Below are 24,398 nucleotides of genomic sequence, written 5' to 3'. Positions count from 1 at the left end.
CCCCCTTCTCTTGATATTCACAAAATTTGGAATCTTCGTCATGCCAGCGTAACATCGCTCTTTTAGTAATAACAGCGACCCACTATACGGCATTCCAGATAAGACGAGACGCTGGGCTGTTACAGCGCACTCACCGCGTCCCTCGCCCGCTGTCATTTCATGTTCTTGTATTTTGTTTTTTAATAACGAAGAAGCAATTGTATTATTCTTTGCAACGCCTTGGTCGTAAGTATGTATCACATAAGTAATGTTAATTGTTGCTTTTAGAAATGCCACGTAAATTCTGCCTCTGCAATCGACTTGGGGTGGGTGTTTATTAGTTGGAACAGCGCGTACGTCGGCCGTTATTATCCCTCGAAAACGTTCTTACATTTGTTATGCGACTCTTCAGAGTAATTTCTGTGTCAAATAAGAGTTTGTTCGGTCGTGAACGTCTAGAACAATCGTCTGAGTATTTACGGAGCGCAGAAGGCACAGAGCACCCGAATTTTTGCAGGACAGACAGTAACATTTGTACCACGTGTCTCCCAAGGGCGAGAGGAGAATTTGCAAATCGTCTTTGCCGGCAGAAGGTGTTATAGGCCTTATCAGCGTGTGTTTTTGCTTGGGGGAATAGTAGTGTTAAAATCCATAACCTAACAATTTTAGAAATCATAAACGTCGCAGTCCTTTTCGCAACAGTTAGTTGGCACTGTTCAATGGAGATTTCATTTTCGCTGTATTTTGTAACCTTGTTGGTGGTTTTATATACACGGATCATTAATGGATCTTCGGACTGTAATTGCCATGAAGAGGAATGGGTTGATCCAGACCTACTTAACAGAGTGATCTATGATCATGCTTCTAAGACTCTGAAAGAGCGGCCACGGTTTGTGACAAATTTTGTTTATTACTTTTAATATCAGTAATTATGTTAATACAGTAAGTTTAAACACCTCCAATTTTTGTGTTGTATGACAACGTACGTTACAGCAAGCCGTTTTTTGTTTTGCAGTCTTGTCCCTTGTTAAAGACAGTTTATATATAATGTGCTAGGACAGTCTTTGAACCATTTGTTTTTAGGTTAATATGGTATGTACAAAGCGGACTCCATCTAGATGTTTGGTATATTAGTATAAGTTTGCATTGCAGTAGAAAGCCTGTATGCTTTGAAGTTTACGGTCACAGGCACTGAAAGTATGTTCTTGCCCTGATCAAAAACAACTTTTGTATGAACTTTGAAACTACAGGGAGAATTTTGCTTGCTGTACCAGAACACATCCTTTCTGTGTGAACACTGTGTTGGTTGCCACCTTTCCAAGTTGGTCAGCTGTGACAATAGTAATATTCTGCAGTGTCCTAGAGAGGTTTATTTGCTTTTGTTACAGGAGCTGTTGAAAATGTACCTCATTGGTTTGGATATATTTTTTATGCCTTCTAAACAGACCCAGGATCCCATAATTGTAGTAATTCTGTGTGGTCACCTGTCCATTTAAATATATTGAAGCCCCATCTGAAAACATGTTAACTCTGGATTAAGTTTATCATCATGGCCTGAAGATACCACAGCCATACTCATTGATGTGAGATCCTGAAATCTCATCTCATAGTGCTGTTTATATCTGAGAATTTAATAATTTAATAACTCTGGTTATCTAAGAAAGGCTGCATTTTAGCAAAGAATTTAACAAAGAAACATACTGAGATGAAGATAATAACATAATTTCAGTCTCTTATCTGGATAAATAATGTTTTTGTTTTTTTGTTAACTGTGTAAGGTAACATGCATGAAATTCTTTAATTTTAAATTTTGAAATTAAAAGGTGAAATATAAAATGGTCCCTGTGCCTAACAGCACATCATGAAGGCATGCAATGGAGGTAAATCTCCACAGATTTCTACTTTGCAACATTAGAGCGATGTGTTTTAGTTTTACAGCTGTTTTACCCCTGGGGAGAGAAGCTCTAGTGCCTGTTGTTAGCAGAGTGGGTGACCTAAGAACCATTCTGGACCAAAGTGAATAATTATGGGCTGCATGACACAAAATTCCTCACTAAGGAAGGAATTCTAACTTCGTCAGCATGTTATTAATCTATCAGAGTTTAAATATTATGAAATCTAGACACCTGTGATGCTGAAAGTTTAATTCACTGGTTGGGGATCTACCGATGTAAGAATACTCTGGAAATATTGTAAAATATCTTCAGTTCACGTGTTTTCTTTCATCATTTATTTTGAGAGAGGAAAAGATGCAATTTTTGTTAGTCAAGCTATAATATTTATTTTGATAATGCATATGAATATTAAAATGGAATTTTATTTCATTGCATTATAACGACTGAAAATAAATGACATAGTTTGTAATGTGGCAGAGATAAATCCATGGCTCATTACCGGGGATGGGACAAAACACAGCTAGTATGTAGCAAAATTCTGGGCTGGCTGTTTTTAATTATATTACTGACACATTTACTATACTGCCATGTGTTTCTGTAGTATTGTGAATACCCTAAAATACTTTAATAATTTTATTTTTAAATAAGGAAACTTACCTCTGTTCACCATCACACCATGTGTCTAATAGCCACAAATTCTGGGTCTGTGTGTGGAAATTAACTACTGTATTGAATAATTTTTATGCTTATATGCTTGTGATTTTAAGTTTTATTACTTATGCTGGATACAGGCCACTGTATAGGTTCAAAATTATCTATTGTCTTTTCCTAATTACCACCTCAAAGATCAATTGGACTCTGCCTAAGTAGTGAGATATTCAGTGTCCATCAGTCTCATGCAAGTTAAAAGAAAGAGAAAAAGATAGAGAAAGGTTTCTTAAATTTCGCTGAGTCAGTTACTTGAGAAAAGATTGTCAGCATCAGCAAAAGAAATAAAAGCTCACTCAACAGCATAGAGCAACCAAGACATTTCAGTTTAACTATTACATAAATTGAAATGGAATTCTGATTCTTATGTCTTACAATTAATTTTTCTGTGTAGTAAAAGGTAGATCAGTTATAATTAAAAATAAAAATTGGATTATTTTAGTACCAAAAATATAAAAATTTAATAATGAGCTAAGTTTGCATTAAAATTAGTGGAATGTAAATGTATGCAAAAGAGCCATAACCTGATTTATGAAACATTAATTCTCATTTGAATGTATATTTTGGAAGTTGATTTTGGTTTGTAATAAATATGCAAGTGAATTGTGATTTTATATGTAAAATGTATGTTTATTAGGGCGTAGATTGTCGACAACATCACTTAATTACTATGATACTGTACCATAGTCAACTTTGAAGCTTGCCCATTTTGCCATTTTCAATATTCTCCAGAAAAATATGGTTGAGGTACTCACCATTAATATATGCTAAACATCAATCTTGTCTGAAATTATTTATGTAAGAATTCAGTACAAAGCAACAAACTCTATGGAGTAGAATAATTAAAATGCTCAGAGTCCCTCATTTGTTCAAGAAATTCTCCACGTTTCATGGAACAAATGTTCATTGCCGCGTTTAGAAGATGTTTTAATATACACTTCACAGTCTATTTAAGATCACACTTACAGGCATTAACAAGTAATGTAACTGATGTGGGTTTGCTCACAAATGAAGTCAGTTATGGACATCTTAACACATCACACATGAAATTTTTGTGTGACCATGAATATAATGCTACAAGTAAACTTGCAATGAGTTGTGACATACCACTCCATCTGCAACTGAAACAAATTTCCTTTATGATTAAAAATAAAAGTAAACCAACACATAGTGTGTAAGTTTTGTTGGAAGCATACATGTGAACATTTTGAAGTATTCTGGAAAAACTAACATATTTAGAATGATGTGTATGGTATCAAAACATGTAGCCAGTTTGATGTAATCATATAAGATATGTTTACTTTCGGATCAGTCAAACTGAATGTGTTATGTATAGATGTAAATACATATACAGAGTGGGTCAGCATTCATTCATCATTTGTAAAAGTACACTAGTTCACCACACTTTATTCAAATTAATGTGAATTGAAAGACAAGTGTTTGCCTTCATTGAGGAATATTTTAATATAGTTACTTCTTAAAAATAACACCTGACAGATGTCGTCTAACAAGATTGATGCACTCAATTCGTAACACTTTCCATCATGTGCAGTAACATGGCTGGTGATATGGCATTAATTTCTTCAGAAGTTCTCTGTTTTTGATTGTTTAAGTCTATCAGATGTGTCTGTAGCCACATAAAGAAAATCACAAGCCGACAGATCAGGTGAACAGGCTGGCCAAGAAATATTGCCATAACAGGAAACTGCTCGATGTTCAAACACAGTCCTTAGGCTGAACATTGCCCCACTGTATATTATTGTTTAATATAATCACACAGACACAAGATTTATAAATTAGCTTCCTGAATACATTAATTTACTTTATCGTGTGGTCATTGCATTTGATTTTTATTAGATTATTAGCCCTACTAATTTTCTTAACTACAGAGTCAACTGAAATATCAAGAAATTATTGTGACTTGCTGCCTGTTGATAGAAACGCATTGAATAATCAGTTTTTCTCAATGCATATGAGTAATTTGGAGTGTGCTATTCCATTAATGTAATTCTTTAAAATATGTAATTATTCAGGACATGGTAGTGAGATAGATATGCAGTTCCTTTTACATGAATAAAAATAATTGTAAATGTATAATTATTTTTAATACCCTTTTTACTTGTATGTGGAGCATAGGAGCCTCCTTTTTTGGAGGTTTCGTTGATCTGTTCAGACATTTGGTAGGACTCCTTGGATAAGTGATCAGCCTATCACAAGGCACACAGGACAGCACAACACAGAAAGACACAGATAATATCCATGCCTCGAGTGGGATTCAAATCCATAGCCATAGAGCCCAAGCGCGTGAGGCCCACACCTCAGACCGCGTGCCCACTGTGACCGGCTACATGTATAATTAGAAAAGACACACTGTTATTTTCACTGCTTCACGTGTATATTTCGTAAGGTGATAATGCATGTTTACGTCTGATAGCCATATAAATAGTTTTGGAATGGGATTGCATAATCATATACAGTACTAGATTATGGGAACAGAGATAATAGAATCATGAATAAGATTTTTAACAAACATGCTGTATATCAAGGTTATGTACTTTCGAAGCTTAGTTTCCTTTGTTAAGAAAAATGGGTAGGCTTATGAGGTCACTATGCTGTTTGCATATGGGTTTTGAGTTTGCCCTTCTTTCAACTTTTGAATCACTTGACCTTTCTTTACAACATTTGATATGAAAGTTATGACTGTAGAGACAACCCCAACTTCATACTTTTTTACATTTCTGTGATCAATAACAGGAACATGGGAGACCCACAAATATGTGAGGTAGGTGATTTACTAGCTACACTGATTATAATGTTCTGGTAATAATAAATCTTCAAAAAATGTTCTGCTATTGCTAAAGTAATATTTTTTTGTGGAATCTATCACAGCCTATGTTAAAAGGGATTAACTAACCTCCTTCTCAATCTTGGAAGTAGAATACCTATCTTATTATTCAGATATTCAGTCAAAATACTTATTCATCAGGACTCATATGTTCTATCAGAAATCTGTTCCTTTGATTCATCACTTTAATATGTTTAAATCTGAGATTGTAGCTATTGTGTTACAAGTACTGTTGCCACTGCAAGGGAACAAACAGGTTCTCTGGAAATTTTAATTACAGAGAGGTATGACATTTTGTTTGCAATATATACAGTATTTATTTTTCACTCTTCATGAACAAGAAGATGAAGAGTGTGATTTGAGGTTCTCATGGCAGTGAGTCTGAAGATACATACATATTTTATTACATTCCATGGATCTATAAGATAGTAAGATGACAATAGGATTTGGAAAAAGTCATAATAATAATCTTCTTCTTCTTCTTCTCTTGCACTACAGCCCTTGGTGGGCTCTGGCATCCCAAACAATATGTCCCCATCTCTTCCTATCTTGAGCTAACTTCTTCCAAATCTAAAACTTCTTGACGATGGTGAAGAGTCAATTGAATAAAAATTTACTTGGATATTATCCATCGTCTAGTAATAAAACGTAAAAAACGTAAAACGGAGATAGAGCCCCATCTCCGAAACGTCGTTTTACGTTTTTTACGTTTTATTACTAGACGATGGATAATATCCAAGTAAATTTTTATTCAATTAACTTCTTCCAGTTGCACACTTTCATCTTGCTCATATCTTCCTCTATCATATCAATCCACCTTCCCCTTGGTCTTCCCTTTGGTCTTGTTCCCCACAATTTCTGGTTTAATACCAAATGTGGCAGTCTATCCTCTCCCATTCTGACCACATGTCCAACCCATCTTAACCGTTGTGATTTAATATATCTCACAACGTGCTCATGATGGATAAATTCTTCTAACTCCGCATTATATATGATCCATCTATATTCTTTAGGGGGCCAAAGATTTTCCGTAGAATTTTCCTTTCAATCATAATAATAATACAATACATATTATAAAGTACAATTCATACTATTATATAAATTTCACATAATACAACACAAAGGGTTCACCTAAAGAAATGATAAGTAACAAATAAATCTAACCGTTACACACAGAAGATAATTTATCACTTATTTGTAAACAATATAAATTCATTGACAGCGTAAAAGGAGTGTGTAATTAAGTATCTTTTTAATGCTACATTAAATTGCTCCTTTTTATTCACAAGCCTTGTGAGACTTCTACCAGACTACATGAAGATGAGAACATTATTTTGTTGAACCTTGTATTTAGTAGCAGTTTTTCATTATATTTCTTTCTGTTAGAAAACATAGTACTTTGTATTATTTAGATCTTTCTATATCTTTTCATTCCCTAAATCAGACTTCATTAGGACCTGCTTTTAAGTGATGAAGTGATGTCTGTTTGAAAACTGTCATATCCATGAAGTTTAGAGAGTCCCTGTCCTCATGGCATGGCGCATCCTCAGGTTTCGGATAGAGAAACAACCTCCAGTCATGGAGGTTAGCTGCAAATATATTGAATAAGCAGTCGCGGACAGCCAGCAGCGGTAGTCCTCCAGCTTGGGGGTTGGGTGTGAGGCTAACAATCTTTCACCATAAAAAACAGCATTGTTACGAACAAATTAACTAAGCCTCAGAGCAGGACGGACTCTTTGGCACAACCATGGTTGGCCCAGGACAGAGTCCGGTGGAAGGCTTTGGTTAATTTGGTGATGAACCTTTGGGTTCTGTAAGCCATCTAGTTAGTTACTTAGTTAGTCATGTTTATGATAAATGTTATTCTTTACTCAGATATTTAATTTTCTGCATTTTTATAGTGTCTTCATTTTTTCAGGAATCCACCCCGAGCAACTGAAGTTTGTGTGACAAATGAGGAAAAAGCATCAATTGAAGACGAATTGAAACTTTGCAAGCAGTCACTAAATGATTGTTCAAAGCTATCAAATGATTCGAAAAATAGCCCCTCTTCAAAGCCATCTTCTAAGCAAAAGGGTCCAGAACAACATGAATGTTTACAAAATAAAGTATATATGAAAAGGTTTATAAACATCCTCCTGAGAGTGAGTAAATTAAATGAGGACATGCCACAGAATTTGGATATACATCTTCATATTACAGTAACACCAAAAGAATTGGAAATACTACAGAAATTCAGCAAAGGAAGTAATGATGTCTCACTTCCTCAATTGGACCATGTTTTATCTTCTGCTCTCATGTCATCAAGCTCAAACATTTTTCTTGAAGAGTATATTCCATGGTCTGTTGTGACTGATTATATTCAGTCTAGAGAGGTGAGCAATTTATTGAAATACAGTAACGCATTTTTGCGAATCCTTCATTTAATCCATGGACACTTTAATCTTGCCTGTATGTGGTTTGTAATGTGGCTTCTCAAATCTGACCAGCTTGGACTCCTGGTTTTTGTTGAAACATTTTAACAAAACTAAATCTACAGAAATATATGGAGTAATAAGGTCCATAATTTTTTTAAAGAATAGCTGTTATTTTGACAACCTCCTATAGGGTACTAGGTGTGGTTGGCATCATGACTTCTTTTCAAGCGGAAGACAGATGGACAGTTTTCTTACAATCTTATATTTAAGCCTGAAGTTGTGAAACACTTTTGTATTCAGGACAGAATTGTAAATTTAATGTTTGATTTTTATATTTGGAATTTTCTGTTATTTTTTCCAATTTACATATGCCACGCGATCTCAGTCAGTAAATCTGTGAACAGTATTATGCAAACTATAAAATACAGATGCAGGTAAGACAAGCACTGGATTGTCAAACGACAGAAAGTTATCCCATTTTCAAATTTTTACTCGTAAATATCTCTGGAATAAACATGTTTGGAGTGGCTGTATCTCCATCTGTAAACAAACAATGTATATTTAGCTGTGTTGAAGCACGTTCCCACTCTGTGCAACTGAGTCTTTTTGTCAGAACTAATAGTCGTTTATCTGGTCAAGAAATTTTCCTTGAGTTATGCAACCCAAAGTATCATTACAGTATAAAAATAGCTGTCTTATGGAGTATTGCTCATGTAGTCTGGTAAGTATTGACTCATGTTTCATATGAACTTACTGTCTCTATTATTTGCACGGTTATGACATCAGTCAGTTGGTTATTTCTAGCAGACTGCACTGTGCAGTATCAAAGAAGACAGCCTTTTTTATAATCGTTGCTCTGAGAACCCCAGATCTCACTGATTATTACTGTCCATTATTATCCAGTACCAGACAAATTCAGCCCACACTTAAATATTTTAAGGATCCATTTTAATATCATAATTTCTGTACTGTTCACATTCTTATTTACAGAAGTGAGAATCTCTCCTTTATTAATATTCATTTATATTTTTCAGATGTTAATGGCAGTTGTGCTTGGCTGCTTGCCCATGTTCTTCATATGGAAGGTAATGAATGGCCACAGCTTTAAGAGAATTATGATAATGTTCTTGGCATCATCATTCATAATAAGCTTTTCAGTGACATATTGTCGAATATACAAGGTAAGACACATTATATTACACATTATCATCTTTATAATGTTAAGGGTAAATGGTATGTAAGAAATATTACAGAACAAGGTTTCTGTCTCCTGGGTTATTGCGTTGTGTAGTCTGGTCGATGTTAACCAACGTTTCAGAGGTCATACTGTCCTGATGACGGAGGCAGTATGACCTCTGAAATGTTGGTAAACATCTACCAGACTACACAGCGCAACAACCCAGAAGACAGAAATCTTCATACTCACTGTTGTGAAAACCTCAAATCTTACATTACAGAACAAGATTATTCCATCTTTTTATAAATCTGTAATCATATTATGCCTCTGCAATTACAATGTGACATACAAATATCCATATACTGAGTGGAAATTTTTGTGAATCCATCATGCAGGCTGTCAGACCATACATGTCCAGTAGAATTAGCAAAATATTTTATCTAAATAAGATATTTTAAGTTACATATCTGTTCTTTCTTACTATTAATGATTCCAAGTTAATATTGACCCTTACGTTGTTTTCTGATTAGATATCTTGCGCACTTGTAGTTAATATTAACCACCTGTTTCTTTCTGGTGTAATATCTTGTGCATTATTTACACTGTGGATAACATTAACCTTTTCTTGTGAGATATCTGGTCCACTATTTTCATCTCTGTTAATATTAACCCTTTAGTTGTTTCTGATGAAATATCTTGATATTTTGCATGCTATTTTTATCTTAAACTTGTTTGTTGTGATACTTTTGAAGGAAGAAGTACAGTAAGTTGCAGGTTTCGGATTTCTATTGAACTATGTGGTGAAACCTTCACGTGTCACATATTAAAGTCCATTTTTAATGCCCATTTTAATGCTTGCATTGGTTTTGTAACAATGGGAAATTAGTGTGTGACTGAAAAAATCTAATTTTTAGTTTTGACACTCTCAGGGGAAATTCCTAACATTTTTTGGCTAACGAAAAATTGTTGAAATAGGTTTAAACAAAATTGAACTTATGAGAAGTAATGTAAGTGGTATTCTTCTAACACTTCTCATCCGATCTCTGATTGAAGATTAAAAGTATCATTGTGGTTTTGATGTGTTATGAAGGAGACCCTTATTTACATTATATAAAATTTTGTCTCTGTGTTTATGGTGCAATATGTTCCCACACAATTCTACTCTTAATATCTCAGTTTCATAATTGGAAACAGGGAAAAATATGTTGATATATTAAAGTGAATATGAATGACAGACTTTGCACCACCATACCATGATTTTTATGAATACTAGAGCAGGGCGCTCCTTTCGGAGCTCCTACGGGGGGGTTGGTCAAGTTTGTAAAACGCAACCAACCTTGTGTAAGAAACTAAACTAACCGCCCCGAATTGAGGGTTAAAACAATAGGGGGTTGGTTTCATTTTGAAATCTTAAGTAACATGCTAAACTAACTGCCCTTCGGGGGTTTAGTTAAGTGTCTCATTCAAGTGTTTTAACCCTTGAGTAAGAAACTAAACTAACCCCCCCCCCCCCGAATGGTGGTTAAAATACTTGACGAACCTCCCTCTGGGGGGGGGGGGTTGGTTGCGTTTTAAATTCTTGAGTAAGACACTAAACTAACCCCCCTTCGGAAGGGTTAGTTCAGTGTCTCATTCAAGTGTTTTAACCCTTGAGTAAGAAACTAAACTAACCCTCACCCCCGAATGGGGGGGTTAAAACACTTGACTAACTCCCCATTCGGGGGGTTGGTTGCGTTTTAAAATCTTGAGTAAGACACTAAACTAACCCCCTTTGGGGTGTTAATTTAGTGTCTTATTCAAGTGTTTTAACCCTTGAAGAACAGTATGACTTGGATGAATATTATTATTATTATCAGATTACCTTTTTGGTGTTGGTAATGTCTTCTTTCACTTTTCTTCATTTCTTAAATAGTCTAATGTCGCTGTTCGGAGACAATATAGAGCAGTGATATTGCGACTGGCTTGGTACTAAGCGTTATTTGTTTACCCTGCATTGTTGTGTACACGGCGTTGTTCCACAACAATTCCGTGTATAAACAAATATAAGGTGATATTGTTGATGACGTCATTTTTTGACGACAACGACGACTAATCCTTTCGGAGCGCTTCCTGTAATCTGATATTTTACTTCTTTACGTCGCTGATCAGAGGCCAACAGTTCTTGGTTGGTCAACTATCTACGTCCAACCCCACCCTTGCAAGTTTTCGTTTGTTTTCATCTGCTCTTCTGTTCCTGTTGAATAAGTTTTCTTCGTTTATCAATGTAAATCTCCCTTCGCTTTTCTTTATTTGTTAAATAAGTCTGATGTTTTAGTTCTTTACGTCGCTAATCAGAGGTAAACTGTTCTTGATCAGTCAACTTTCTGCGTCCAACCCCACTCTTGCAAATCTTCGTTTGTTTGTTTTTTGCTCTTCTGTTTTTGTTGAATAAGTTTTTCTACATGTGTTCTTAATATGGTCTCGTTTATCAATGTAAGTCTTCTTTCGCTTTTCTTTATTTCTGAAATGGGTCTGATGTTGTAGTTCTTTACGTCGCTGTTTAGAGGCCAACAGTTCTTGTTCAGTAAACTTTTTACGTCCAGCCCCACCCTAGCAAATCTTCGTCTTAATATCGATCAAAAGTCAGTTTTCATAATACTTTCTTAATCGTAATATATCGAATGAGTATCAGTTTACCTTGTTGGAGTTGTTAGAGTTGATACTTCAAATAGTTGATAACGTCTTTCACTTTCCTGATGTTTTAGGCCAACTGTCAGTCAATATTCAAGAATGCGACGTGCTGCTTGTAGAGCAGTGATAATGCGACTGGCTTGATAGTTTTTGTTGTGAATCATTATTTGTTTTCTCGGCATTGTTGTGGAACACAACAATGCCGAGTATAAACAAACATAAGTTGACATTGTTGATGACATCATTTTTTTTACGACAATGAGGAATCACAAATTTTTATAGTAAGATAAAGGCATGCATACAGTATCATTTATCCACAGATTTGATAAGTCCAGTGGGTTGCATAGTGATGGAAATAATGGTCGTGAAAGTCACTTCCAGGAGATGTCTCTGAAAGAAATATAGTGTCTTTTCATGGCTGGTGATTAAACTTGATCCTCATTTTTTGTTTTTGTTGATAATGTTTCAGAAGGAAATGAACCAGTGTGTATGACAAATGAAGATGGCTGTCTTCTGGGTTGTTGGGCTATGTATTCTGGGAGAAGTTTACCAACATTTCAGAGGTCCTTGCTGCCTCCATCATCAGAGTGATGAGTCCCATGACGTAGGAAGCAAGGACCTCTGAAATGTTGATAAACTTCTACCAGAATACATGGCGCAACAGCCCAGAAGACAGCCATCTTCAGACTTAATGCCGTGAAAACGTCAAATCCTACTGTATGACAAATATTTTCTCTGTGACGAAATAGAAGTTACAGAAATATGTGACCAAATATTTTTAAGTCAGTTCAGAGAGTTCCAATAATGGATTTATAGTAACAGTCATGGACATGGGAATTGCAAACTAATGATGATTTTATGAAGAAGCATAACTGGGAAATGTGTGCCACATGCTTTACAAGTTTTTCCACCAGATGGTATTGAAGTGCATCAGATGGGCATTTTATTGGATTTGCGTTGTCAGTTGACAACGATAAATCCATTATCAAAACTTTCTGAACTGATCTCTGTTTCTTTCTAGTAGAGAGTAAGAGAAAAGCTACATGTGGAGGCATATTATGTGATTAAATATTATTATACTTTTCATTACTAGGAGAAAAATTGATGAAACTAAAGATGCAGTGATAAAAACATGTTACATCATTAGAATTCTTGTGAGAGTATCAGAAATGCTGCTGTTGAATAAACAACCACTGATGAGAACAAGGAATAGGTGGAAAGACCACGTGAGGGAAGATAATGCAAAATAGATTACAGAAAGGATAGATCCACATATAGGAGAATCATGTATGAAGAAGTTGGAGGAGAATGGAGAAGACCTTTACATAAGATTACCCATCCCTACAGAAATTCCACTGGATGATAATGATGTTGATGACAGTGACAGTAATTCTTCAGCTTTTTACTAGAGAGTATATGTATTCTTACCGAGTGTTTCTCATATGTTACTTTTATGTTCCAGGGATGATTGGTATATAGAGCATTATGAATTATTAACATGTTTATAGTTGGCTAACTATGTGCTATAGCTCAGTAAGAACTGTATATGATTTTTATTTCAGTTAGCAGAAATTAAGCAGTATGCAATGATGAAAAAGAACCCTGATATACCTGTGGATTGTCGTCCACCCTCGGAGCCCTCCTGGATGGACTACTTTATGCCAAAATCTACTCTCCAATCAGAAGTTTGCCGGGAATACTATGAAGCTGTTATGTTAGATCCATTTTTAGAGGTTACTCCAGCTGTTGTTTTATCTGAAATGACAGCAGGATTTTTTCTACACCCAAGTGGGATGTTAGGCTCTGCTATTGCAAACTTCTCAAAGGGTATATTAGGTAAGAAAATTTGCCTTTTTTATCATAGGAAATACATTTTGTACTGTTGGTGGAGTACATAAGCATATAAAAACAAAGATTCAGTCTCTGATATTGAGCCAAGCATGTGTTGATGATTCTGACTTGTATTTGAGAGAAACCTGGTTTGAATCTCGACTGTGGCATGCACTACATTGACTGAGGATTTTTGTGGTTGCCCTCAACCATTCCAATTGAATAAGACCTTAAAATAAGTCATAACCACTTCTTATCTAATTCTTTCAAGTCCACTGATGTAAGTATATCAAAAGTATAGTTGTTTATACATCAGATACAGCATGACCAAAGATGTGGTACACATCAGACTTTTTGGAGGGTACTGAGGTGGATGTTCATTAGAAAAACTACTTAAAATGGATGTCTCAATTACAAATTAATCTGTGACACTCACTTAAGCCTTAAAATCATCGTAGACACATGTTGGTGACTCACAAAAACACAAAGTTAAATTTCTGCAAGAGAAAAAGATCATTGACCATCGAGCCTGAATTATATGTCTGAACTAAACCTTATGTATCTGTTAAAAGCTAAATGTTTTTTCATGTTCCAGAAAATCTTCCATTTGGAACCAATTGGTTGGTGTTGATTGGGTCATTTTTTTTGATTATTGTCATCATATTCGCAACCTGTGGTGGTGTAATAAAGCTGCCATTTTATATGGGGGGCCTTGTGTTATCTGGTCAGAGACCCCAAGAGAGAATAACTGCTGGACAACAGGTACGTTTGTATTTACACAAGATTATAGTTTCAAAAGTGCATTGGTTCTCAGTCTTTTCTGATTGACTTGTAAAACAACAATAAGTTTTTTGAAGATGTGTTATTGAAATTTGAGAGATGTCATAATTTCCCGTATTGAACATTTGCAATTACAAATTTTCCATCTTTCAGAGATCTCAGATTTGTAATGTGGATGCAGCGACCTGGTCCAAAACTTTCCCTCCCCCTTCTCACTACTTAATGAGTCACATTAGATGATACCAAGGAGAATGGAGAAAGTTATTTTTAACACATACTGTGTAGCCACTGAAAAAAAAAGGTTGCTGCTTATAAAACAGTAATGTTTCCAGTTTAAGTAAAATGTAAATGAGTAATATTAACTAGTGTTTGAGGACTGAGAGCAGATTTTAAGTTGAAAAATACCATTTTAATGCCTCAAGGAAATATAGAGAGAAAAGTTAAACACATTTATGCCTGATGTATAAGTCTACAGTTTTCAAAACAATGAATCAAAAGGTATCTTTATGCTGGACTAATTCTGATTATATTTTATATTATTCCTTGTCTGTCCTGCTTGTTTTATGCTATTTATAAGACAGTATCAGAATCACATACTCCGATAGAAATTTACTCACCACCCTGATGATGGAAACAGCAACCCGGTGTTCCATTAGATTGCCTTGAATTTAACCCATATGTCTTATCTTTCTTCATTTATGTAAAGTAACATGCTTTTCCAAATGCTTAGGCAGCAAAATTTTCATTCAAATAAACCCTCAAATGAAATATAATATGTATTACAACAAAATCATGTTTCAAAAGAAAATAGTTATGCCTTATTATGTATTAGGTTTATATTGAACTACACATTGTGTTTTTCATAAATCAAACATTTGGATACAACTTATACAGGATTAAGGCTAATGCGTCATTTCCCTATACAACCCTGATCAAATGAAAGCAGAAAAATCTGACTGTAGACCAAACTCTACTCTTACCATCATACCTATTTTTATTAATTTGCGGTGTTATTAGTAGTTACATTTACATTTATGGGGTCCGCAGTGGCCGCGCGGTCTGAGGCATGGGTCTTGTGCCGCTTGGTCGCAGGGACCTTGGGTTCGAATCCCACTCAAGCCATGGATGTTCTGTGTTGTGTTGTCCTGTGTACAAGTAGAGGCCTTGCGATGGGCCGATCCCTCATCCAAGGAGTCCTACCGAATGTCCATTGATCAAGCCAACTGAAAAAGTTGGGGACCCCTTAAAGAGTACGGAAAAATGAACAAATATTGTTAAACCCGAAAAACAAGAAGATTTACGTAAGACTTGAGGTTCTCACAGCGGTGAATATGAAGATTTCTGTCTTCTGGGTTATTGCGCTGTGTAGTCTGGTCGATGTTAACCAACGTTTCAGAGGTCATAAGATACAGCTAGAGGACACTTCTATCCTCTCCTCAAAAACCGGCTACATGGACCGGTTAATCAGGGAAGCCATCGAGATCGAACTTCATCCTGATAACTTTAACAGGGAAGATGGACTTCACCTGAGCCGGTCCTGGAAACCTCTGATCCACACACTCCGAGGACTCCGAGAACGAGCAAGAGTGCGCCGCCAGAACCAACCAGACCAGTAACTCGGCCCCTTTCAGGGCCTTTATCCATACAACTACACTCACCTTTCTCTCTCTACTTTCTCTCCCTCTCCCACCCTCGCCCACGTGCTACCATTGGTCCACTCCCATACCTGCTCCCATTGGCTCGGGGCAGGCTACACCTTTCACGTCCCTGCCTATAAAATCCAACTCCTCACACCCTATTGGCATATGATCCCAGTTTGAATGGTCGAGGCTCCAGCCACGGCGTAACCCAGTTAGCGTCAGCAAAATTTCCGTTTTTTACATTAAGACCGTTTACCATTTCCAGCAATGCGCCTTGAGCGCAGGAATGGTGTCACCTAGGTAGGGACGAGGCTTGCGCTTGCGCAGACCTCCGCCCTCAGTGAGCTTTTTGGTTGGTTGGTTGCCTATTGGCATATTCATCGCCCTGATGACGGAGGCAGTATGACCTCTGAAACGTTGGTTAACATCGACCAGACTACACAGCGCAATAACCCAGAAGACAGAAATCTTCAAGAAGATTTACATTTATTATTAGTACTACATTTCATGTCTGTACTGTTATTAATTAAACTTGCAAATAATCTGGCTCTTTGATAAGTTCTTGCTTTTGTGCACTGGAAAGGAAGTTGATACTATCAATTAATACGGTGTTCTTTGCACAAAGTGCTTATAATGAACACACAATGGGGAAGTCATGTCTATCCATGTGTCTCTCTGTTTCATCTACAAAACAAAATTATGTTGAATATTTAATTCAATATATTGAAAGATGAAGTCTTCCCTATGCTTTGCTTTTACTCATTTGACTCTGCAGATTTGTGTCTGTAATAAATGAAAAGCCCCCGTCCAAAACATGATTGAAATTTGAAGGATATACCATTGGCAATTTGTGTGGTTATGTTGCATGTTTTTATCAGGGTTTACACCACCTTTTCCTAGCCACTTGGTCGAGAGATACGCGTACCTTCTGTCATGAAAACATTAACTGCTCAGAATCAAATGTTTCACTTTTTTTCAAACTATTTTTTTAACTGTTTATTTTCTATTAATCTACCTCAAGCTCTGTTTTACAGAAAAGAGTTTTTTATTTGTTGAAATGAATAAAATCAATAACAATGAAATGTTTTTTGAAATTTAATAGAAGTGGGCAGATCTAGGTTCCACTTGCCTTCCACGACTCTTTAACCCCGTACAACGCAACTTTTGCGGATGGCCAGTATATCAAGTGGTAAACGTAAGGGAGTAACACTAATTCTTTATGTCTGGTGTAATTACTGTGCAGAATATTTAGCTTGTGTGTGTGGCTGCATTGTTTTCCTAGAACTTTGCAATTAATATAAGTTATAAAACCATTATACCAGTAATCTTAAATTACTCACTGTTGCTTTTATATATTAATTTGCATCATAAATGCTTGTTAAGTCACAATAATAGTTTGTGATTAACCAAATACTTTTATTTCTTTTTAGCATAGTGATAGTATGTGTAATTGGTTGATCCATTATGCCATTTTTCTGAGGTATATTTGATGTGCATAAGTTGGTTCCGCTCCTATCTTGAGGCAGCTGGTCATAATTATAATGTGTCCTAATATCATGCACATTTACAGAGACATGAAAGCCACAGATACATTACCTCTACGCATAGGAATGAACGACCTGGAGGCCAAAGTTAGAAATGTAAGCACTGTTAGAAGCATTTGTGGACTTTCTTTTATTATTATTATTATTAAGTGTTCTGTCTTACGACAGGTCCATTGCTCTGCCCAAAAAGAGCTCTCCAGTTGTCCCTATTCTCGGCTTCTCGCTTTAATTCCTGGAACGTCATCTTCTTTCCTTGTTTAAGGTCGTCGGTTAGCTGTATCAGTCTTCTTCCCAGTCCTCGCTTTCCTTCAACCTGGCCTTCGATGATATCACTCAGTAATCCATTCCTTCTCATAATATGTCCCAGCCAGTTAGCTTTCCTTCGTGTAATCGCCTGCAGAATGCTTCTTTGCTCGTTGACTCTCCTCAATACTTCTTCGTTGGTCACTCGATCCGTCCACCTGATCTTCTCTATTCTTCTCCAACACCACATTTCAAAACTCTCCAGGTATTTCTGTTCCTTCTTCCTGAGTGTCCAAGTCTCTGCTCCATACAGCGCGACACTCCATACGTAACACTTCACTAGTTTCTTCTTCATCTCCAAGCCCAACTTGCTAGTGAGAAGTATCCTCTTCTTGACGAAAGCTGCCTTGGCCATGGCTATCCTTGCTTTTACTTCCTTGGTGCATAGGGTGTCCGTCGTGACTATGCTTCCCAAGTACTTGAAATGCTCCACATTCTCCATCTGTTGGTTTCCAATTACAATGTTCAATGGTTCTGCAAAGGTAATGAGGATAGCACCAAGACTTTCTTTTAGATGATGTTAATTTTCTAGTTATTAAACTATAGTAGTATTATGTAGAATCCCTTGGAGACACTACAACAAAATCTTTACAGAGATAAAATAGCTGTGTCTTGATAAACTTTACACTTCAGTAAACATTGATAGTGAGATTTCAGGTTTTCATGGTAGTGAGTGTGAAGATGGCTGTCTTCTGGGATGTTGCACCATGTAGTCTCATGGAGCGTACTGCTTTCATTGTTATCAGGGTAATGAGTAATAATAATCCGTGGTGTAACAGCCCTCTGAGAGTCAAAGCCGACTAGCTGGCTGCTGGCCCACGTTTACATGCCTAAGCAGAGGTGAATGATCATCCAACCAGATGTAGGGTGACGTGTGGTCAGCACGACGAACCCCCAGCCATTGCTAGTTTTCTTGACAGGATTATGCTACCCATTGTAGCTCCCCAATTTCCTCACGATGCTGGGTTGACACCGGTCGAAAATCTCATGAGAAATTTCTTTCCCCGAGACTCAAACCGGCGCGCATTCTGTATCACCTGTCCGAAGCATGATGCCTCAGACCACGCGGCTACGGCGCGGGACAGGGTAATGAGTAAGCCTTGCATAAAAAAATTAGGGTAAGATACAGGAGCAGCCTGACAAGGTTGAAACTTGTCCGGACCTGTCTGCTTACATGGTTCTCTTTCTCCATCCAGGCTGTGGACTCCCAACTCTTTCATTGGCTCTCTTGCTCTGTCCCCCTGATGATGGAGGTAGTACGCACCTCAGAAGCATTGGTACATTTTTACAAGACTAGATGGCATATCCAGGAAGACAGTAGTTTTCATAGATGTTATTTATTTCGTGCAACATACATGGGCTGAAGGTTAATTGTTTGTTTTCCCCACACTACCTTGATTTAGTCAAAAACATAAAACTCACTGCAGACGAAATTCTGATATTTCTGTCATACCTGTTTAATTAATTTGCAATGTCATTAGTACCTGTGCTTATTACACATTAGGTTCTAGCATTGTCATTCTACAGAATGAATTTGAAGATGATAGTATTTATCTGACTATAACACATGACTTATTCATGCTTGAGGTGACATAACTGTTTAACATGTTAAATATGTATGAAAAATGCAAAGTATGTACTGTAGAATTTTGCAGATATAGACTAGACTCTCATTGAAATTTTTTGATATGTAATATTTTTTGATATGATGAAAGACTCTCAGGTTACAAGCTGTGTCAGGTGGCTGAATGGTGAATAAACCATATCTTCCGCCAACGTTTCAAGAACCATCTCTGCTCATCATCAGGGCTGCTGTGTAACAAATCTGATCCTTTGTTTTGTGCCGACCAGTGGGAACTGGCAGTTGAGGTCACATGCTCGCACTCGCTGGCTCGGCCATCTGGGCAGACAACAGTTTTGTCACAGGATATCAGGCCCAGCTCAGAGTGAAACCATCATCCCAATGTTGGCAGAAGATATGGTTCATTTGCCTGACGCGACTTGTAACCCGAGAGTCTTTCATCAACTTCAGTTGCTGCGAAAGCTTTAGTTTATACATTTTATGATATGGCTCTCATTTCCTACAGGCATATGATTATGTATTGTATTTTCAGATAAAACAACCAGTTGAGCAAGTACAACCTTCTTCAGTGCCGGTTCCAGATGATGCAACAATGAGCAGTCTTATGCAGACAGCAGCTTCTATTGACAAAGGATTAGTCATTATGAATGTTCATGGATTCCAAAGGTTACTCTCAGGTGGAAATACAGCTGCAGTTCACAGGGATACAGTAGAAGAAATGGAAGTGCTTTTACCAAAGAAAAAGGATGTGTGTTATGGATGTGAGCAGCGTAATCAGTTTGAGTCTCAAGGTTTGGCCAACGTAAGTGATTGTGGTAAATCACATTATGCTATGGTAAGTGTGTGTAACTTCTTAGAGGATTGGTTTAAGGGAAGGGAAGATGGACATAATTTTTTTATCATATTTTGTTTCTATAATAAGTACATGTTAGTATCTCGTCAGCAGAGGCGGCAGAATTATCTTAGGGTGGCTAATAAATCCTTTGAAAGTGTGACAAAGTTCAAATATTTGGGAACAACAGTAACAAATCAAAATGACACACATGAGGAAGTTAGGAGGAGATTAGATTCTGGAAATGCTTGCTACTTCTTAGTTCAAAATATTTTGTCTGATTTCTAAGAACCTGAAAATTAAAGTATACAAAACAATAATTTTGCCTGTTGTGTTGTATGGGTGCGAAACATGGTCTCTCACTCAGAGGGAGGAACACAGATTGCAGGTGTTTTGAGAATAGGGTGTTAGGGAGGATATTTGGGCCTAAGAGAGAAGACGATGGGGCATGGAGAAAACTGCATAATGATGAGCTTAAAAATATGTACTCCCCCAGTATTGTCAGGGTGATTAAGTCGAGAAGAATGAGATGGGCTGGGCATGTAGCGCGCATGGATGGGACAAGACGTGTGCACCGGGTATTGGTGGGGAGGCCTGAGGGGAAGAGACCGCTGGGGAGACCTAGACATAGATGGGAGGATAATCTCAGGCGGGATCTACGGGAGATAGGAGTTGAAGGAGACTGGATTTTGTTGGCCCAGGAAAGGGTCCGGTGGAGGGCTTTGGTTAATTCGGTGATGAACCTTCGAGTTCGGTAAGCCATCTAGTTGGTTGGGTCCACTATTTGGGAAGCCTGAGGGGAAGAGACCGCTGGGGAGACCTAGATGTAGAAGGGAGGATAATCTCAGGCGGGATCTTTGGGAGATAGGAGTTGAAGGAGACTGGATTTTGTTGGCCCAGGACAGGGTCCGGTGGAGGGCTTTGGTTAATTCGGTGATGAATCTTTCAGTTCCCTAAGCCATCTAGTTATTTTCTTTATGTAATGAAACCTTTTATATTTCAGAAGTTCAGAATTTAGGAGCTCACTGATATTAGTGTCAGCACACTGAATGTCATTTATTTAATGATGCTGTCAGTAGCTCAGACTGTATAGTATAGAAAAATGGGATGGTTAATGAATAATGATTTGGAGAGGATATGGAAAATAATAGTCATGACCTGATTTAAGGTACTCTTCTGGCACTTGCTGGGAGAGACTAGAGGAAAAAATGGAAATCCTCAGTCAGGATAGTTGGTCTCCAGAACAAATGTTAATAATCTGAATATTTGCTGAATATAAATTTATTTTAAAGTTTATTTATAGTGTATTTTCTTCTCTGTTTTGGGGTATACTGAAATTCCAGAAGTGTTCTTCTCACCATATTACAGGTGGTGATGTCCGGAGTTTTCTTTGTTGATAACCACAGTTCAAAGGAACTGTAGACTTAGATTAGGAGTAAGAAAAGCAACAGTGGTATGAAAAGTCAGTTGTGATGATTTGATCTGAGGTCATTATTGTAAACCAACAATGACCTTGTTTCCCATTGTTGTAACATCATGCCTAGTTTCCAAGATTCGGAAATCTCTCTGACCAGACTTTGAATCAGGGCTCATTTTTCAGAGTTTTGACCATTCTGAATTATCGTTTTGGTTTCAAGGAATAAACATGCCAGGTTTGGTGCAAATCGGTTTACTTGTTCTTGACCTAAAGCAAACATACATACGTACCCATAATTTCAAATTTTATATATATATATATAAGATTTAGAGAGACAAATTTAACATTTGTGTAGAAGGACTGAGGAAAAACAGGAAATCTCTTGAGAATAAATTATCCTATGATTTCATATAAATACCTGAATATAAGCTAGATTTAAATGTAAAGCCAACCCATTACATGCTGATGTTGGCACTGAGGGGCAAAGGAGATATAGCTCCTACTCATTCTCATCCTTGGTACTAGAAGGGGGTGAGTGGCCAGCAGCATGCCTTGGCCTTTCTTTACCCCCAGGAAAGGACCCTGGTGCCCATTGAACAGGAGGCTGGGTGGGCCGCAGAGCCAGTCTGGACGCAGGTGAGAAGAAAATCCTCTGCCTCTGTCGGGAATCGAACCACGATCACCCAGCCCATAGCCAGTCACTGTACTGACTGAGCTACCTGACTCATAAGCTAGATATGTGACAGAATATATACAATGCATTATTGTTACAGATGATCGAAGTAAAATTTATAATTGAACGTGTATTGATGACTAACAAATGTGTTTTTGTTTAAACAGGGTGCTGAAACTGTTGCTGTCAAGAGTAAACACGACCTGCCATTTCAAAAAAATTATATTGAAGAACAGAAATTGAAAAAGTCTCCAGTATCATGTGAATTGAAGGACAGACATATCAAAACAGAAAGAGTGGAAGTAATCACAGAACATAACAGAGAGAATCAGATAAAGGAAGGAGCTGAAGAATTGTCATCTGCTGATGGAACAGTCAGTACTGTAGGTAGCAGTGAAGTATTGGCTTCAAATATTGAAGATAAAGCAAATAGGCACAGAAGTGACAGTACTGATTTTTCAGATGAAGAGAACAGTTTTGAGATATTGAGTGAATGAATTGAATACTGCTTGGATGCTTTTAATGTGTTAGTGATTTTGTGTGGATGTATATACAATTGCTTACATAGCTGCTGGTGATTTAATGTACAACTTTGACATTCTGGGCTAAGCCACAATGAGATTTGAAGGTGTTCTAATGTTTCAGCAAACAGTGCATTTGACATCTTCATGGTGAAGTAACTACAGCTTATGAAGACTGTATCAGAGACAGTGACATTTTGATTTTGTGCCTCTTAATTGAAGAACAAATGACTGAAAACTGTACAGAATTAGTTGGATAATTGAATACATAGTGCATGTTCCTAATTTGACATATATCTTTCTTCAGTTCAGATGTATGTTCAAAAGAGAAGTCTTGTAGTAGATACAGTATAATTATTTTTATATCTTAATTGCGTCATGTTTGTGTTATATCAATACATATATTTATTTTCCAGTCTATACACAAAACTTGTTTTAAAATAATGTTGTTTAAAATTTTATAACATTTACAATATAAATTGCATTATGTTATATTTTATATTTTATGGTGCTTTCTGTGTCGTATAATATTACATCTTTCCAGCGCTTTTGATTTTTGACGACATGTTTCGATGTTTACCACATCATCTTCAGGCTTATCAATACATACATTTTAAAAACTATTGTACATTTTTGTGCATTGCATTTATTGATTTTTAATTTTATGTTTATTATATTTGTATTACGTTTTAATTTACAATCTTACACTCTTTGAATTGTTATTATATTTCCTATGTCAAAATCCATAATCACGAACTTGAAAAAGAAAAATTAATTTCACAGATAATGAACATCTAAATGCATACTCCAAATCAAGATGAAGACAAAATTTTAAACAACATTATTTTAAAACAAGTTTTGTGTATAGACTGGAAAATAAATATATGTATTGATAATTATTTTTGGCTATTTTGATTTTGAAAGTGATAATTTTAATTGCATGTGTATTAGTTATTAATTATTAAAGTTCTATGTGTGTATCTTTTCAGAATATATTTATAAATTTGTTTGTTTGGATACTGTGTTAAGTTTTGATCTTATGTAAACCTTCATGTTTAACCAACCGTTCCATACCCATGAAATATGCAAATGCAGTTTTGAAGAGAGATTTCTATTAAGTGATGCTAGCCTTTTGAATGGTGTTTTATCCTGTGGATGATGGAGGAAATTTAACACCATAAGACTTTTCTGTATGATTTATGGAGGTCAGTGTCATGTGATGAAAACATCTGTGTACCATGTATGGAGGCCAGCACTGAATGGTTAACCCTCCAGGACTCGCGTTGTGAGCGCAGTGCCGCATTTTCAGTAAAAGTCTGATAACTCTTTATAGGAATTGTTTTCTCTCCTGTCGCTTTATCTATGTTAAGAGGAAACCCCCTTCCATGGAAATTTCAAAGGAAATATTTCTAGCTACGACTATAGACCCGCTTTTTTCAGTTTACTTTTAGAATTCTCATAGTGCGGCGGCCCGCTCACACGCGAGTGTTTGTGTTCCAAAGTGAATTGTTTTTAACTTTGGGTTAATTTCGTCTCTATTGGTCACGTTTACCAATAATGGCTTCTAAAACAAGATCTTCTGATC

General features: G+C 36.6%; 2 protein-coding genes and 1 long non-coding RNA gene across 4 annotated transcripts in view; 1 reads left to right on the top strand and 2 right to left on the bottom strand.

Annotated features, from left to right (window-relative positions):
• Positions 1-2,548, bottom strand: part of LOC110839796 (pancreatic lipase-related protein 2) — a 33,437-nt gene extending 30,889 nt beyond the window's left edge. Inside the window, exon 1 of the mRNA XM_087359397.1 lies at positions 2,532-2,548. The gene's annotated coding sequence lies outside the window, so the exon portion shown is untranslated. The remainder of the gene's footprint in view (positions 1-2,531) is intronic.
• Positions 309-23,830, top strand: LOC147872027 (chloride channel CLIC-like protein 1). 2 transcript variants are annotated; one of them, XM_087359396.1, is made up of 7 exons: positions 309-868; positions 7,346-7,802; positions 8,879-9,025; positions 13,254-13,527; positions 14,117-14,283; positions 19,903-20,172; positions 22,460-23,830. In XM_087359396.1, exons 1-7 carry the CDS (start codon positions 699-701, stop codon positions 22,787-22,789), a joined length of 1,815 nt encoding a protein of 604 aa, XP_087215522.1. In that variant the 5' UTR covers positions 309-698; the 3' UTR covers positions 22,790-23,830. The 2 variants fall into 2 exon arrangements, with proteins under 2 accessions (XP_087215522.1, XP_087215521.1); XM_087359395.1 differs by having other exon boundaries at positions 310-868; positions 19,903-20,205.
• LOC147872028 (uncharacterized) lies at positions 3,699-11,800 on the bottom strand. Its single transcript, XR_015538030.1, has 2 exons — positions 10,883-11,800; positions 3,699-4,926 (listed from the first exon to the last, which is right to left on the bottom strand). It is a non-coding gene; the product is annotated as an uncharacterized LOC147872028 (long non-coding RNA).
• Positions 23,831-24,398: the final 568 nt, after the last annotated feature.

The sequence above is a fragment of the Zootermopsis nevadensis genome, unplaced genomic scaffold (assembly GCF_977971745.1).
Source record: "Zootermopsis nevadensis isolate Lab colony 2312 unplaced genomic scaffold, Znev_1.0 Znev_ptg000031l, whole genome shotgun sequence".
Classification (NCBI taxonomy): Eukaryota; Metazoa; Arthropoda; class Insecta; order Blattodea; family Termopsidae; genus Zootermopsis; species Zootermopsis nevadensis.
This window is presented reverse-complemented; position numbering and strand designations above follow the sequence as displayed.